General features: G+C 52.0%; 1 protein-coding gene and 1 long non-coding RNA gene across 2 annotated transcripts in view; both read left to right on the forward strand.

The window, feature by feature from the left end:
• LOC136640311 (zinc finger protein 665-like) overlaps nucleotides 1-18135 on the forward strand; it is a 274368-nt gene that overhangs the window by 208294 nt on the left and 47939 nt on the right. The window contains exons 4-5 of the mRNA XM_066615339.1: nucleotides 1419-2373; nucleotides 5106-5114. Coding sequence (XP_066471436.1) covers nucleotides 1419-2373; nucleotides 5106-5114 — 964 coding nt within the window. The remainder of the gene's footprint in view (nucleotides 1-1418; nucleotides 2374-5105; nucleotides 5115-18135) is intronic.
• On the forward strand, nucleotides 6217-18135 carry LOC136640551 (uncharacterized). Its single transcript, XR_010793809.1, has 3 exons — nucleotides 6217-6270; nucleotides 7927-8084; nucleotides 16229-18135. It is a non-coding gene; the product is annotated as an uncharacterized lncRNA (long non-coding RNA).

Consider the following 18135-nt stretch of genomic DNA (forward strand, 5'->3'; position numbering starts at 1 on the left):
ATGCGGCTCTCCCCACACCAATGCAGTAGCGCCAGTGTGGCGCCTGCTGAATCCCACAGGGGAGTCTTGGCATCTGGGACAAGGGAATGTTTGTTCCCTTGCCTGTGGTAAGCCTATGCCAGGCCTCTAGGACTTCTTACCAACTGTACAGCTGATGCAAGTCTACGTGGACCCGGCTGAGGGATCAAGGCTGGGAAGGGAGTTGGGAGATTGTGTTGCAGCTGCTGTCACCCCCTTCCTGGTCCGGATCTGCCCTCCTCCCTGTTCCTCTCCTCCTCTGTCCCACTCCACTCCCTCCCTGCCTCCTTCCACTTCCTGCATGAACTTACCAGCCTCGGTGGGCATCCTCTGGCCACTTGCTACTTGTTTTGGTGGTCAGGCTGCACAGACCAGCGTCTCACGTTTTCAGACAGCTGGAAAGCACCTGACATGACTGGAACGCTTGTGCAGCGATGTAAAGCTCTACCATGATCCAGCCACAAACGTACTTTGTGGAGGGGGGGCGGATGCTGGAGGGAGCCTTTGTGCACTGCAGAGTAGAAGAAGCGCAGCGTCTCTGTTCGAGGCTGGCCTCACTGCAGCCCGATTCCCCTGCACAATACTGTGGGAATGAGCACAGTGTTCACCAGAGAATCTGCACAAGTGAAAACTGGATGGTGGAAAAAGCCTTGATGTGAACTCGGGTTTTGTAAGGTATGAAAGACTCCATGTGGGGGCAGGGCTGGTGCCAGGGTCAGGGAGGCTCCTTGGGCTGGAGAGCCCAACCCAGGATGCTCTTTCTCAGGCACATTAAAGCATGGAAGGTGTTTGCTGGTGGCTTCCTATATGTCCCTGTAAATCAGGGCCGGCCCATTTATCAGGCCAACTGAAGCAGCTGCCTCAGGTAGAGGATTGGTATATCCCTGTCCACCTCCTCCTTCCATTCACTGGGTTGGAAAAGGGAGGGGGGCAGATAGGAAGTGCTGAGCAATGGCACTGGAGAGCGCAAAGAACAGAATCTGCCGCATAACCAAGTAAGAGGGGGCAGCATTTCTTTTGCTGCATCAGGCGTCAGGGAGGTCTTGGGCCAGCCCAATTGTAACCAGTGACGAAAGCTGCAACCCTACACACGCTTACCTGGGATTTTTTTAAATCTTAGCAGGTAAAGGACCACCAAGTGAATCTGAGGAAGATGAGAAGTATCAGCTGGAGAAACCTGGTCAACGGGAACTGCGTGGGTCTCCTCTGAACGCAAGAATTCAGAACGTTCCTCAGCGCCATGAGGAGAAAGGCTGCCCAGCGGAAACAGCAAAGAAGTCTCTTCCTGGGAAGGGGGAGGCTGACGACGGAGCTTGCGAAAGAACAGCACGTGACTCGAGAATCCACAAAGGCAAGAAGGAGAGGACTTGTGCCACGTGTGGGAAAAGTTTCAGTCGGAGCACGGGACTTATTGCCCACGAGAGGACCCACACGGGAGAAAAACCTTACCAATGTTCCGAGTGTGGGAAGAACTTCAGCCTGAGGTCATCACTTGTAGCTCATGAGAGAACCCACACGGGAGAGAAGCCTTATCCATGCTCCCACTGTGGGAAGAGTTTCATTGTGAGTTCCCACCTTATTAAGCATCAGAGGATCCACTCGGGAGAGAAACCGTACCAATGCCTGGAGTGTGGGAAGAGTTTCCATCAGAGCTCCCACCTGAGGAACCATGAGAGGATACATATGGGGGACAAGCCATTTCAGTGCTCAGACTGCGGGAAAGGTTTCAGCGTCAGCTCTGATCTGATTACCCACCAGAGAGCCCACACAGGGGAGAAACCATTTAAATGCTCAGACTGTGGCAAAAGCTTTGGTCGGAGCTCGCAACTTATTAGCCATCAGAGGACCCACACGGGGGAGAAACCGTACACGTGTCATGAGTGTGGGAAGAGCTTCAGCGTGAGCTCAATACTCACCAGGCATCAGAGAATCCATACAGGAGAAAAACCATACAAGTGTCTGGACTGTGGGAAAAGCTTTGGTGTGAGCTCAGACCTGATGGTGCACGAGAGAACCCACACGGGAGAGAAGCCTTATCAGTGTTCAGAGTGCGGGAAAAGCTTCATTCAGAAATCACATCTTAACACACACCAGAGAACTCACACAGGAGAAAAGCCCTATCAGTGCCCCGAATGCGGTGTAAGCTTCAGCGTGAGGTCCCTTCTTAGTAGGCACCAAAGAATCCACACCGGGGAGAAGCCGTACAAATGTCTGGCCTGTGGGAAAGGCTTCAGCGTGAGCTCGGACCTGATGGTGCATGAGAGATCCCACACGGGAGAGAAGCCGTATCAGTGTTCAGAATGTGGGAAACGGTTCAGCCAGAAGTCACACCTGAATACTCACTTGAGAACCCATGTGGAAGCAAACCTTAGTAATGCTTGGGCTGGGTCTGACTGCCGGTGATCTGAAAATGTCCCTTGCGTCAGAGGATGTGCGGTCAAGGCAGGTCTGCTGCCCTGATGCTTGCTTGTGGGCTACCAGGCTGGCTGCTTCTGGAGAGACGGCTGAGCTTTTTGGTTTCTGTCTGCCTTTTGTTTTATCCAGCGCTTATCCATTCTTCCGCTCTTAAGTCAAGACAGAAGAGCAGCTGTATCTGTTTAGGGAACAAGCTTCTATTTAAGACCAGGTGTTTGTTTTATTTTAATCTAATTTTGAAGTTCTCTGACGATAGGGATTGCAAGCCTGCACACGGTTGCTTGGGCTGAACTAGGTGACCTCCAAGACCCCTTCCAACTCTGGCATTTTGGAGTCTACCTGTCACTGTCATGCACTGAGTCAGACCCCGAGTCCTTCCAGCTCAGCATCTCTCTGGAGTTTCAGGGACGGGTCTTTCCCCAGCTCTTCTGGGAGAGGTAGAGATTAAGCCCACACCCTTCTGCATAGTCTCCACAGCCAGTTTCCATTTCAGGGCACACTGACAAAGTGCTAAAATGGTCAAGGCACACCCTCTGTTCTTTGATAATTGAAGAGGCACCCCCATTGACAGCAGGGGCTCCCATCCCCCAGTGGCCCTACTAACAAATGACCCGCCCCCAAATTCTCGCGGCACACCTGCAGACCACCTGCGGCACACCAGTGTGCCATGGCATAGTGGCTGAAAATGGCTGGTCCACTTCACTACATCTCCCTTCCAAGAATGTACAGCCCAATCCCATGCTTTCCCACCCCCGCCACTGTTCCTAGTCCAAAATGGCTACCGCTTCATCCTGTGAGGGGGGCGGTTGCAGAGGTCTCCTCCCTGACCTGGGAGGAAGCCTCCGCAGCACAGGGGGAGTCTGCTGGAACCTGTGCTGCCAAATTTCATGGCGAAGGTCCAGGTGGAGCTGCTCTCCCTCTGCCCTGTCGCTGTCCCATTCCGCTCTTCCCTGCCCTGTTGCCGCCTTGGGAAGCCACAAGGAAAGGCCGTCCCTTGTTGTGCCCTGCCTGGGTGCTTTCCAGAGTGCACCTGGCCAACCACTGCTGGAGACAGAATGCCAGGCTGGAGGGTCTTCTTATGTTCTTACGTCCCCGTCTGAGCCAGCGAGGAAATCCTGAGGCTGTTCACTGCAGTTCCGTTCACAATGTGAAGCCTTCTCCACTCTGTTGTTTTTCCTAACAATGCCACTGTGCATTCCTGCACAAAAGAAATAAATTTTACTGATCCAATAGTCAAGCTCTGGACAAAATTCCGTGTCCTCTTCTGGCACAGTCAGCTGGTCCGTTTCAGCTGCTCAAACCTGCATGGAACCATTCCTACAGGGAGGGGAGTCTCCAGGGAAGTGCTTCACAGTATAGTTTCACACCACCAGTCGTAGGTCCAAGAGCAATGAAAGGGTAGGAAGATGCTTATTAGAGTGGAAAGCCCTCATGACCTGGAGTCAGGGATAAGCAGGGAGGTGGCCAAGTCTGCGATGACACCAAACGTTGCTGGGTGGTGAGGAGCAGAAGGGATTGTGAAGAGCTGCAGAAGGACCTCTCCAAACTGGGAGAATGGGCAGCAAAATGGCAGATGTGCTTCAGAGTAAGTGTCAAGTTGTGCACATTGGGGCCAAAAATCAAAACTTCACATATAGACTAATAGGTTCTGAGGTGCTTTAGACAGAACAGGAGAGAGATCTTGAGGTGGTGGTGGACAGCTCAATGAAAGTGTTCCCAGTGTGCGGCTGCAGTGAAGGCCAATTCCATGCTTGGGATCATTAGAAAAGGTATTGAGAACAAAACGGCTAATATTATAATGCCTTTGTACAAATCGGTGGTAAGGCCACACCTGGAGTATTGCGTCCAGTTCTGGTCGCCACATCTCAAGAAGGATAGAGACAGAGGGAATGGAAGAGAGAAGGTGTCGAAGAGGGCGCCTTGCACTCCGAGTCTGTTTCCGCTGCTTTCTTCCAGCCTGCTGCCAGTCTAAGCTGCATGGATCTGCCTCCCACTCACTGGAACGGGAAGCAATTGCTCCCCAACCTGCTCTGTTCCTCGTCCACTGCTGTGAAACCGAGAAGAGCAGGAACTCTCCAAGAGAGCACATGGCACAGACAGAGTGCCCCCGTTGTTAGTGACAAGAGTTGTGGTCTCAGAGGCCACTGCGGAAGGGCCCTGAGTTTGCACGTAGAAGGTCCCAAGCTCAATCTCTGGCAGAGAATTATTTGCTGCCTCAGTCCCTGAGAGCTGCACCCAGCCAGAGCTGACAATCCTGAGTTTGAAGGCCCAACTCAGACGAAGGGAGGACTGGAACCTGATGGCCAAGAGCGAAAGAGACAGGCTTCCTTGTCTGCTCTGACCCCTCTTTCTTTTCCAATCCGGGAAAGGAGGAGGAGGCGCAGTAGAGGTAAGTGGAGAGACTGAAGCGGGCGCCCCTAACCAATCTGCTGCCTGGGGCCACAGCCTCATGGACGGGCCAGCTGTGACTGAACATGCTCATTGCTCTCCAGGAGCCACTGGATCTTGAACACCAACTGAAAAGGAAAAGAAGAGGTGAACTTTCTTGGTCTCCCCTTGCTTGATTCCACCCCAGTCCAGTTTGCTCAAGTTCAGAAGTGCTCCGTTCCGGACTCTGCACTATAATCCTCAAGCTGCCTGCAGAATCCTGGGTTGCAGGGCAGAAGAGTGAGACAGGGAAGGTCTCCCCACCGCCAGATTCAGGGACCAGCATTGCTGGGGTGATGTGCGCTTCCTGGGGTGCCGGTCGCTCCAGTACCACACAGGTCACCCACCTCTTGCATTGGGTTGTTGGGCCAAGACTCGGAAGTGGCGGAATGCAAGGGGGGAAGAGCGGCTGGCAGGGATGGAGCCTTGGCCAGATCCGTCCTCCCAGCAAGGCGGAGAACCCAGAAGCAAAGCTGGGGTGCTGCTCCCCGTGCGCTGCTGCCTTTCCCATACCTCTGGCCACTGGGGAGGGCTGGGGGTGTGCAGAGAATGGGTTTTATGAGAGCAGGACAGGTTTGCCTGTCGGCTTCACCAGAAGCCACAGATTGTCAAGGTCTCAAGGCCTTGAAGGTCATCTAGTCCAACCCCCTCCTCTGGGCAGGTTAGCACAGCCTCACTGACAGGTCTCTATGTGCAAACCTCCAGAAAGAACAAAATTTCTTTACCCAGCATGTGATTAGTCTGTGGAACTCCTTGCCACAGGACGTGGTGATGGAATCTGGTTTGGCTGCCTCTAAGAGGGGATTGGACAGATCTCTGGAGGAAAAGCCCATCACAGGCTACAAGCCATGATGGGAATGTCATGCAGCCTCCTGGTTTTGGCTGCCTCTGAATCCCAGGTGCGAGGGAGCGGCAACAGGTTGTCTTGTGTGCTCCGTGAGGCACCTGGTGGGCCTGATCTAAAGGGGCTCTTCTGATGTTCTTAGCAAGGGAGAGCCCAGAACTGCATGAGGCAGACTGTCCCGGTGCGCGACAGCCCTTGCAGGTAGGACATTCCCAGGCCTGGCCGAAGTCAGCTTCCCTGCAGTTCCCACTCCCTGGTTCCAGCCCTGCCCTTGCAGCCAGAGTGAGACGCCGCAGAACCTGGGCCAGGCTGTGGCTTGGGATGAACAGGGGAGGAAGGTGGGAGCAGGTGGGCCTCCTGGGAGGGAGAAGGTCCAGACTGCAGTCCTCTTGCCAAGACTGCAGGCCTCAGGAGTGCATTGAGGGTTAAGAGAAGTGACTCCAGATTCCCAGAGAGGCAAATGGGGAGGGGGCTCCAATGAATGAGAGAGTCACTTCCTGCTCCTCCCCCTCCCCTTTGCTCCTCCATCCACATGTGGGATCAGCAGCCCCTTCTGGGACCTGGCGGTGAGTTCAAAAGCTGCTGCTGGGAAAGGGGAGTCCTGGGCTGCAGCAGGTGGAGGAATGTGGGGTGGGAGAGGAGCCCCTGGGTGGGGAAGGAAGCCCAGGCTCACAGCCCAGCCAGAGATGGGGAGGGGGAAGAGGAGACAAAATGGGTCAGCACCCCCCACCTCCCCACCCTAAACGGTCCTGGATGGTTTCTAGTATTTTTTTAACCATTCTGTATATTTAATACTAGCTTCTGCAGCGTGGACCTGCTGCGAGCTTCCTTGTGCCTGGTGTTGGCAGAGACAGGTGAGATCTAAATGATGAGAAAGGCAGCTGGATGGAGCTGCATCCACCTTTCAGCCAGGAGCACCAGGCACTTCACTAGGGAGCTGATCCCTGTGACTAAGGACACCCAGGAGTATGAAGTGCCCCCCCCTTCCCTGCATCTCCAAATCCAGGTTTCCCCTCATCAGCACTCATGATGCCAGTTGCAGGGCATCACCCACCCAGCATCAATCACCTGGCATCACCTGCCTTGCACATGCTGAAAAACAGGAGGGTTGAACCCCGGCAGCAAGAACTATAGCAAGGCAGGCAGGTCTTTTGGTGGGCCTGGAAAGGCTTTGCAGAAGCAGGTTTTGCAAGGCGATGTCCTGGAGGAGAGGGAGGTGACTGGGCAGGCAGAGGGTGGGGGCAACAGAGCCAGAGTGGCAGAAGGAAATGGATCCAGCCTTGGCCGACTCAACCCACTCAGGCATTTCTGGATCAGAACCACAGCAATGGAGCAAACAGGGAGAGGGTTGCAAATTGCACAAGGAAGTGAAGTAACAAGAGGGCATGAAGGGTAAGTGTCTCCCACGCAGGCAGTGGAATGGCTTTGGTGCCACCTTCTAGCCCAGGGTGGGCAACCTTTCAACTTTAGAGCTCCTGCATCTTTAACAAGGGTGTAGAGGAGGGAATTTCAGCAGGCGCAGCTTCTCATCTGTGCAAAGCAAGCACATAATCTGAAGTGTGCCCGCAAACACACAGAGTCCCCTCAGGCTTTGTCAAGCCCCTCAGAGCCCCATTAGACACATGGGCTCCTGTTGAGGCAGCAACACTTTCAGAGTCTTTCAGAGAATGCTCACAGCTGACCATTGGCATCCTGCCATAGCTTGGAAAGAGGGGTCGGTAGGGACAACAACATGGACCACTCATGCTGCAGCTGCCCACTCTACAAGCTGGGATGGGGGGTTGGATCATCAGACAGCTTAGGGTGGTGCCCCAGAGGAGTGCCAGAGCTCCTCAGAGCCCAATTCTATGCATGTCTGCTAAGACGCAAGTCCCCCTATAGTCAATGGGGCTTACTTCCAGGTAAGGGTGGCTGGGATTGCAGCCTTCCATGTGCTAAGCAGTGGGTGAGAGAAGGGTGGCTGGCTTCAGCTCCCCTACTGAATTCCCAACCAGTGATTCATTCCAGGTTTCAAGAGCAGTGAGCTTGTACTCACAGAAAGCAGATCCAGAGTTTGGGGTCCACACAGGAGTTTCTGCTGCATATTCATGAGAGCTTAAAGAACTTGCCTCCGCTCCTGTTCCTCTTTGTGCCTGAGTTGGGGGCAGCCTCGGATCAGTTCTCTTTGGAAAGCCTCAGTGTTTTGCAGTGACAGGAAACTCATCTCCTTGTTTCCTTAACAGAGAAATTCCCCCAACCTGCCTTCATTTCCCAGCTGGAAGAAGGACACGGAATATTTTTCTGGGGCCTCAAAGAAGAGGAGAAATCAGGAGGCAAGGTGCCTGCATGCTGTACAGCAATAGCTTTAACACAGGAGGAGCTTCAGCCCAGAGCGTGCTGGGTAAGTGCTGGGTTACAAGTCATAGCAGGTCCCTGCAATCGCTTGGTTTTAGAGGCAGGCTGCCTCTGATTGCCAGAAGCAGGAGAGGGCACCAGGACGCAGGTTGCGCCTGTCGTCTTGTGTGTCCCTGGGGCATTTGGTGGGCCACTGTGAGATACAGGAAGCTGGACTAGATGGGCCTATGGCCTGATCCAGTGGGGCTGTTCTTATGTTCTTAACTACAATTCCCAGGAGGCCTTGCAGGTCTCTTGTTATCTGGTGTGCTCCCTGGGGCATTTGGTGGGCCACTGTGAGATACAGGAAGCTGGACTAGGTGGGCCTTTGGCCTGATCCAGCAGGGATCCTCTTCTTATGTTCTTACTCTGCATACTTCTCTCCAGTGGGATTTTATAGGTTAAAAGGCCCAGCTCAAATCTGCAAAAGGGAGGCATTCCCCCCCCCTTCCCCTGGGGAAGTATTGCGGAAATTAACCCATGTTTTGCCCGGCCCACAGGTGTACACATTTGGTCCCTGTTGCATATATGCAACGTTGGGCAGAAATGGCTTGAAGTTATCAGCAATTCATGCTTTTTAGCATCTGCAAGCATAAGAAAGAGACAAAGGGAACCGCACTTATCCAGCAAGCCCACATTCTTCTGATTCTCCAGCAGAACCTCTGTATTTGGTGCCTTTTGGCCTTGATCCAGCCAAGCCCCTTCCACAGCCATGTCCTCAAAGGACACCAGACCCTGAACAAAGAAAGAAAATCATCCCCACCCAGCAAATGCAAATGCAGGAGACACATTTCTGGAAGAAAATCCCCACTCACCACAGCAAAAAGCTGGAGCCCACACTGGGGTGAGGGGAAGAGAACAGTGGGGATCTGCTGTCCTTTGATGGAAGATGAAATGTGGTGGAACTCCACCAAGTGCTTTTTGTCAGTGCCACCTCTGAAGCCAGTGCAGCTGATTTGCAGCTCTGGACTAACTTCATGGGTTTCGACACACAGTCACAGAATCACTGCCTGGTCAGAATGGAGGTTTGGCTGAGCAGGTCCTGAGGCCAGCAGAGTGCCATCCAGACAAGGTTTCCTCAGATGTGCCCTGAGGGATCTCCAGCCTGCAACTGTCCCTCTGGGCTTCTTTCTCCTTAGTGCTGATGCATCCCACTCATTTGTCTCTCAGCCACTTTCTCAGCCCTTTCTCAGCGAGCCATTTAGGGCTGGTCTCCCCACCCAGCTGGGGTTCTCAGATCAAAGCAGGGAAGTGAGGATTCCCTTGAAGAGAGTCAGTTGCACCGCTCGGTTTCTGATGTCACTAGTGACGCTGTGGGTTCTGATTGGCCTGTTGCCTCCTGGGCTTGGACTTTGGCTGGCAAGTGGGAGGAAGTATGTTCAGAAAGTGGCAGGGCCAGCGTTGGAGGAACTGGTTGGCTTGACCAGCCCAACAGCCACTTGGAAGTGTTGGAGCTGCCCCAGGACATGTTACAAACAGCACCTCACACTTGCTGTAACAGGTTGGAGGCTGGAGGTCTGCTTCACAGTGAAGTCAAATAGAGAAAAGGCCAGCCTGAGATTCCTCACTTCATTTTCTTTTACTGAGTGGGTCTTAATGCTTTGTGCTTCTTGAGTGGGCCGGGGAAGGTCCCTCCAGTCAGCCAGAACACCCTGCAGGTGTCAAGTGTGGAGAAACAGGCCCAGCTCTCAGGTCCAGCTCTGGATCAATTTGGAGAGTTTGCTGATCGGAGAGACACCTCCAAGTGGATCAAAAGGTTGTAACCCTCCTCTGTTCACACAGGCAGTTTCCCAGATCTTCTGACTGGGGAGGGGATTGTTCTGGGGGAGAGGAGGAACACCTGGCTGACACTCCCCTCCACCCTTCGGAGCCCTCCAATGGCATTTCAGTCTAAATTCTGGGCACAGTTTGCTTATAACCAGAAGTGCCAGGTGAATGTTTTTGAAGCCATGCAGGAGCTTCTCTAAATGCTCATGTGCTTTGTTGGTTTTGATGTGGGAATGTGTGATCTGCCAACGCGTGTTGTAGTCCGAAATAACCTTTATCTTTGTTTCTTAAGAACATAAGAGCATAAGAACAGCCCCACTGGATCAGGCCAAAGGCCCATCTAGTCCAACTTCCTGTATCTCACAGCGGCCCACCAAATGCCCCAGGAAGCACACCAGATAACAGGAGACCTCATCCTGGTGCCCTTCCTTTCATGTGGCATTCTGATATGGCCCATTTCTAAAATCAGGAGGTTGGACATACACATTGAGAGCGTATGACCATATAAGGAATTTTCAATTGTTTAAACATGCCTATGTAACCTTTCACCCCCAAGTAACCATGTAACCCTCTTAGAATTTGTCTACGTGGCACTGCTTATGCGCACGCGCGCTGCTCTCGCTTTTGTACAAGTGCCACGTTGGCATACCTATTGCGCATGCTCTATCGCAGACATTTTGTATAAATACTTGTTACAAAGTGTGCTCGGGGCCATTTTGTCTCATTCAGACGGATGGTCCTCAAGCTTGAGTAAAATCGCTCTACAACTCACTCCACGGCTGGGCGTAGTCCTTGAGTCATTAATGATCATTTGGTAACATTTCTTGGTGCCGTGACTCGGATGCGCAAGCAGCCGTTGCTGGCGGTTTGCCTGTCCCGCGGACGGTCGGTCAGAGGGGACGGGGGACGGCGGTGTTGACTCCCTAGCGGCCGCACCTTCCTCTTGTGAGGGTAGGGTTCTCGTCGCCGCCGCCCGCCGCGGTACGCTGACAGACCGCCCCATCTGGACGCTGGACTGAGGCGACGACAAAGGGAAAGACCGGTACCGGCAGGAAGAAGGTAAGACCCCGGGGCCGGGTGAGCAGGAGCAGCCCTAGCCAGGCTCTCTGTGCTGCGGCAAGGCGACTACGGCGAAGTCAGAGGCCGGCCGTGAGCAGAAAGGGTGGAAGGAAGTCCACCCCAAAGGGAAATATTCTTTGTGTTGGGTCATTGTGTTGTGTTCAGTTGTGTATTGATACTGTTTGGGATGGGGGGAGGAGGTTCCAAGACACAAACTCCACTCGATTGTATGCTGGCCAATTTTGATGTATCCTATGCAAGGGAAGATTATGGGGAGGAAATGAATCCTGCGTTCCTGAGGTACTTGTGTGAAGTGGAATGGCCGAAGCTGTCCCCTTCTTGGGACAGCACAGGAACGTGGGACCTCCTGGAGATAAGTAAGGTATATCAGGTGGTTACCACTGTGCCCCACCCGGACCAGTTTCCATACATATCCACCTGGCTGGATTATGCGCAGAAGCCCCCAGCCTGGGCGAGGAGATGTATCCAGAAATGGCGCAGCGGCCAGAGAGCGGTGCGGCAGATGGTGGCCTCGGCCATGGCGGACCCCAAGCGAGGCTCAGAGGGAAAGAAACAAAGGATGGAAAGATTAAGGGAGAAGTATAGAAAGACACAGGAAAACAAGGATAGCCATCCACAGGGAAAAATAGAGAGAAGCAAGGTTCAGCAAATTATAGAGGAAGATGAACTCCCTTTGCCGCCACCCTATAATCCTATCTATCCGAACCCAGATGAACTGCCCGTAAGTGACACAAGGCTTGAATCAGAGGAAAAAGATTCGCCCCCAGCCCTAAACACTAGAGCTCAGGCAAAGTCGAGGCAAGCGGCGGCAAGTTCCGCACCGTCTGCCCTAGATGAACCGGAAGCTAAAGTCCTGGCCCCAACTAGCCAAGGGTCACATCTAATGCCCTTGCGCACGGTGACCGAAACCATAGATGGGTCAGACGGCCAGCCCCAGACCAGGACCACCATTCAATACGTGCCCTTTTCAACCGTGGACCTCCACAACTGGAAAGTCCAATGTTCTCCCTTTGGGGAAAACCCGGCCCCATTGACTAGTTTACTGCAATCTATTTTAGTCACCCACCGACCCACTTGGGCAGACATACAGACCCTGCTCGGTTCCCTCTTCACGGGAGAGGAAAGGCAGCGCATCCTGCAAGCAATGGATGCGGGAAGAGACAAAAGACTTTTAGAAAACCCCGGGGACCCCACGGTGGCACTGAACTGGACAACCCCTAGGGAGGACCCCAGTTGGCAACCCGCCGCTCCACAGTTAGCGAACTACCGTACTCTGTTCATAGAAGGGGTCCGAGCAGCCGGAAGGAAGGTAGTGAACTACGCCAAAGTAGGGAGCGTCATCCAAGGGCCCAAGGAACCACCAGGGGAGTACCTGGAGCGGTTGAAAGCAGCCTATTCAATGTACACGGAGGCAGATCCAGATGCCCCCCAGAATCAGAGACTCTTAAACCAACAATATGTGCAGGGAGCCTGTAAAGACATTAAACGAAAGCTCCAAAAGCTCCCCGGGTATTTAGAAATGCCAACTGCAGTGATCATAGAAGTAGCGCAGAAGGTGTATGCAAATCGGGATACGGAGGAAGAAAGACAGCAGAAGCAAGTAGTACAGATGGCCGCCCTCATAAGGGGAGAAGACCCTAGTCCTAGAGGGAGAGGGCGGGGACGCGGAGGATTCCGAGGAAGGGTGAGAGGAAGGGGAAGAGTAAGTCAAGGAGAAGGACGCGGATGTTTCCATTGTGGGAGGCTCGGCCATTTTAAAAGAGATTGTCCGGACCTGGGAGGGCAGCAAACAGCCGTGATGTACCAAACGGAAGAAGATTGATGGGGCCCCGGCTCCGTTGGAAGGCCCCACCAGACCCCGGAGCCAATGGTGGAGATTAAAGTGGGACACCGAACCTTGCCTTTTTTAATTGATAGTGGGGCCACAGTCTCAGCAATTAATACCAAACTGGGGAGACCAACAGGGAAAACTCTCACAGTAATTGGAGCTACGGGGAAAGTACAAAAGCAACCGCTCCTGGATTTGGATAAATGTGAAATTGCGGGCAAAAAGTTTAAACATACCTTCGTGTGGATGGAAGACTGCCCACTAAACTTGATGGGAAGGGACCTGCTTTGTAAGATGCAGGCAAGACTCACGTTTGGGAAACAAGGGCAGTTCAAACTAGAAGTGCCAACTCAAGGAGAAGGGCAGGCTTGTGAGCTTGAACTTCCTCTGGCTCACGCGTGGGAATACAAAACGATCTGGGAACAGGGACCACCAATGATGGGACAATTTGCACTAACCACCGCAAATTTAGAGCACCTGGTCCCGAAAGGGGTATGGGCAGAAGAAGGGGGAGTAGGCAGAGCGAAAAACTGTCCACCGGTTCTCATTGCCCTAAAGGGGGGGGCCACGCCCATCAGTCAAAAACAATATCCTATCCCTGAGGAAAAGAAAAAGGGGCTGTGGCCTACCCTAAAGAAGTTCCTTGAAGAAGGGATACTGCGAGAGTGCAGATCACCCTGGAACACGCCACTCTACCCGGTAGAGAAACGGCAGCCCGGTCAATATAGGGCAGTCCAAGATCTGCGAGAAGTGAATTCTCGAGTAGAACCCATGACCCCCCTAGTAGAAGACCCATACACCCTTCTCAGCAGACTGAGGCCTAATCAGGAATGGTACACTGTTTTGGATTTGAAAGACGCATTTTTCACGATTCCACTCCATAAAGACTCTCAATTGTTGTTTGCATTCACATGGGAGTGGGAGGGCAGAAAGACTCAACTCACGTGGGGGCGTTTGCCCCAAGGGTTCATTCACTCACCCACAATTTTTGCTGAAGCCCTTGCTCAAGATCTCCGCAGGTGGGAAAAGCCCAAAGACGTCACCCTCCTCCAATATGTGGACGACTTGCTCCTGAGCGCGCCAACATTCGAACAATGTAAGACGGCAACGGTAAGACTATTAAATTTTCTGTTTGAAGCAGGCTACAAAGTCTCTAAAGAAAAGGCACAGATGATGCAACAACAAGTCACATATCTGGGGTTCACGTTAAAAAGTGGGGCCCGAGCACTAACACCAGACAGAGTGCAAGCCATATGCTCCACCCCTTCACCTCAGTCCAGGAGGGCCCTGCGTGCTTTCTTAGGAATGTGCACTTATTGCAGGCTGTGGATTCCAGATTTTGCCACCCATGCACAACCCCTCTACGAAGTGACAAAGGGGGGAGATAATGAGCCATTCCTATGGAGGGAAGCCCAAGAAAAAGGATACAAAGCACTAAAGGAGTCCCTCACGCATGGGAGCGCCCTAGGACTCCCTGATGTGACACAACCCTTCACACTGTATGTCCACGAAAAGGAGGGCTTTGCGAAAGGAGTGCTTACCCAGACTCTGGGCGGGAAACACCGACCCTGTGCTTACCTTTCTAAGCGGCTAGATGCCGTAGCAAGAGGATGGCCACCATGTCTAAGGGCGGCCGCAGGGAGTGTTTTATTGTTGCAGGACGCCAAAAAGCTGACATTTGCGGGACACATTGTCTTGAAGACGCCTCACACTCTGCGACCGCTGCTGGCCGAGGGAGGACTCGGGTGGATGACCAACAGCAGAATCCTGAAATACCAGATGGCACTTCTCGAAGATCCGTCCGTAGAACTGCAAGTATGTGCAACCATAAACCCAGCAACATTCCTACCGGATGAAACAGGTGAGCCTTGGCATGATTGCCATACCACCGTAGCACAGACCTGGAAGCCTAGGCCAGACCTGCGAGACGTACCCCTCAAGAACCCAGACGAAGAATGGTTTACGGATGGCACGTCACAGGTGGTTGCAGGTAACCGGCGGGCGGGTTATGCAATAGTCAGCGAGCATGCCACAATAGAAGCAAGAGCACTGCCGGTGGGGACGTCAGCTCAGCTGGCAGAGCTGAAGGCAGTCATAAGGGCCTGCCAGCTAGCAGAAGGGAAGAGGCTGAACCTATGGACTGACTCGAGGTATGTACATAGTACGGTGCACGCTAACGCACAGTTATACAAGGAGAAAGGGATGCGTGACGCTAAAGGAAGGCCCATTAAATATAAAGCCGAGATAGAACAACTGCTTGCTAACATATTATTGCCCAAACAGATCGCCTTCATGCATTGCAGAGGACATCAGAAAGGAGAAGGCAAAGTGCAGAAAGGAAATTGGAGGGCCGACGCGGCAGCCAAGCAAGTAGCCCAGGAAGAGCCACCCGCCCCAATTGTTCAGATGACGATGATTCCTGAATTAGAGCCTATCCTAGAGGAATGGGAATATGAAGACAAAGATCATGCCCTGGCCAAACAACTGCAGGCAGAGTTAAAAAATGGAAAATATCTGCTGCCAGATCACAGACTGTTATTACCACACCGGAGCGTCCGAGCCTTAGTTGAACAGTACCATGAGTCTACCCATGCGGGGGGAGAAGCCATGTACGAGGCCATCAGACGCGTTTGTTATGCACCAAACCTGTCCACTCACTCAAGGGCCGCTGTCAGCCGGTGTATGGCCTGTGAGTTAGTGAACACGAGCCGAAATATGCCGGCCCGGATGGGTACAGTGGAAGTAGGAGTAGAACCACTTGAATGTTTGCAGATTGATTTTACAGAAATGAAGAGGGAAGGTCGGTACAAGTATTTGTTGGTAAGCATATGTACTCTCACAGGGTGGGTCCAGGCCAAACCCACAACCACAGAAAAGGCCAGAGAAGTAGTTAAATGGTTACTGCAAGACCATATCCCCACCTATGGATTGCCCAGGTCTCTCAATTCCGATCGGGGAACTCACTTTGTGGCTAAAGTAGTACAAGACGTGTGTAAAGCCCTAGGAGTTCACTGGAAACTGCACACCCCTTTGAGACCTACCAGTTCTGGGAAGGTGGAACGGGTTAACAGGACTTTAAAGGAATTCCTGACCAAAGTAATGTATGAGACTCAGTTAGGTTGGGTAGCCCTTCTTCCCCAGGCACTATTTAAGTTAAGAAACACACCCTACGGGGAACATCATCTGACTCCATATGAAGCTGTATATGGTAGGCCATCTCCAATATGGAGAACCTTCAAGAGTTCCCAAGGGCAACCCAGGGATCTTGTCCAATGGGGAAAAACTATCTACAGTCTACGGAAGCATTTAGTACAGCAACTCAAGCTTCCACTAGTAGATCCAGTACACCATTTAGAACCAGGTGATTGGGTCCTGATCAAGAAATTTAAGGAACAACCGCTAACACCAAAATGGAAGGGCCCTTATCAAGTTATGTTAATCACTCCTACTGCAGTAAAATGTTTTCAAGTTAACAGGTGGATCCACTGGAGTCAAGTAAAGAAAGTCCAGCCACCAACCAGCGATCAGTGGATTGCAGAGCCCACCGGAGATCTTCGAGTCAAGTTGACCAGGAGTGGTAAGCAACCGCCCCACCGGAACGGGCGGGCCACGCTCCCACTTGAAGACCAACAGTGAGTAGCCCACTTGCGTTCCAGGAGATCGACTGTAAGTGGTCCCTCACCAACTAGGTGCAAAAACAAGTTGCAAGTAGTCATAATAAGTCAAAATGAGAATAATTCCTGTTTTTATCATAATAACAATGGCTGGGGCTATAAAAGAGAAGTCACCTAGGATGGAGATAGCAAATATATATAATTATTGGGTCGAGTTAGCAGAGGGTTACGCGCACGCAACATACGCAAACAAAACTTGTTGGGTATGTGCAGTGGGACCAGTAGGAACAGAAGACCCATTGCGGTTATGGCCTATCCCATTAAACCACACTGGCCTTGGAACCGACGTACAAGGGATCCATAATCCAGCCATAAACTTCACTTTTCCCACAAAGGCGATAGCAGTGTACCCAAGTCCAGGTGATGTGTGCATAAAACGAAAAGGCTCACGACCAGTTGGGACCTCCACTTGTAACATTACCCTCACCTTAAATAGCACCCATAGCTCTTGGGACAACGAGACAGCCGACATTAACAATGTCGCATGTCACAGATTTATGAAAACCATTTGGGAAAAAGAATGGAATAGGACCACAAATAACACCATAACCAATTGCGGAAGAGGTTCCATAGCATTCACCCTAGTGCGTGACCCCACTTTAAAGCAAAATATATTCTGGTGGGTCTGTGGGAGAACGGCTTATCGCAGCCTGCCCTACGATTGGGCAGGTTGCTGCTATCTGAGCCTCCTACTCCCTCCCATTTTCATAGTCCCACGGAAAAATAGCACGCAACGAGTCAGACGAGGCATAGAACTAACCAAAGGGCTTGCCATAGGAGGGAATCAAAGATGGGGAGGAGACACATGGACCCCAGAACGTATTCTCAACCATTACGGACCAGCAACATGGAATCCACACGAATTAGTTGCCAGAGCTAGGGAGCCAATCTATCAACTCAATAGAATAATACGTTTACAGGCCCTGGTTTCAATATTAACAAACAGGACTGCCGACGCCCTTGACCTTGTTGCTGATTCCCTCACAGAACAACGAAAAGCCATATTGTTGTTAAAAATAGGGCTTGACTACGTCTTAGCCCGCTCAAGAGGCCTGTGCCAAACACTCAATTTAACCGGATAGGCCTGTTGCTTTAACATATCAGATCATGGAAAAGTCATAAAAGACATAGCCCAAAACATGCGGAAACTAGCCCACGTCCCAGATCAAGAATGGAAAGGATGGGACATGTCTTGGCTAACTTCGTGGTGGCCACAACTAGGCTGGTTCAAAGGGGTCATAATCATGTGTATCATAGCTCTTGGCGGGTGCCTGTTGTTACCCTGCTTAATCCCACTTATAGTCGCTAGTTTCCGAAACATGATATTCCGCCTGGTCGACCAACAGACCACGACCAAGTTAATGTCTCTTTACCTCCCTTTAGGCCAAGAAGATAAATAGCAAAATGTATCAATTGAAAATTAAGGGGGGAATGAGAGCGCATGACCATATAAGGAATTTTCAATTGTTTAAACATGCCTATGTAACCTTTCACCCCCAAGTAACCATGTAACCCTCTTAGAATGTGTCTACGTGGCACTGCTTATGCGCACGCGCGCTGCTCTCGCTTTTGTACAAGTGCCACGTTGGCATACCTATTGCGCATGCTCTATCGCAGACATTTTGTATAAATACTTGTTACAAAGTGTGCTCGGGGCCATTTTGTCTCATTCAGACGGATGGTCCTCAAGCTTGAGTAAAATCGCTCTA

The sequence above is a fragment of the Tiliqua scincoides genome, chromosome 2 (assembly GCF_035046505.1).
Source record: "Tiliqua scincoides isolate rTilSci1 chromosome 2, rTilSci1.hap2, whole genome shotgun sequence".
Taxonomy (NCBI): domain Eukaryota; kingdom Metazoa; phylum Chordata; class Lepidosauria; order Squamata; family Scincidae; genus Tiliqua; species Tiliqua scincoides.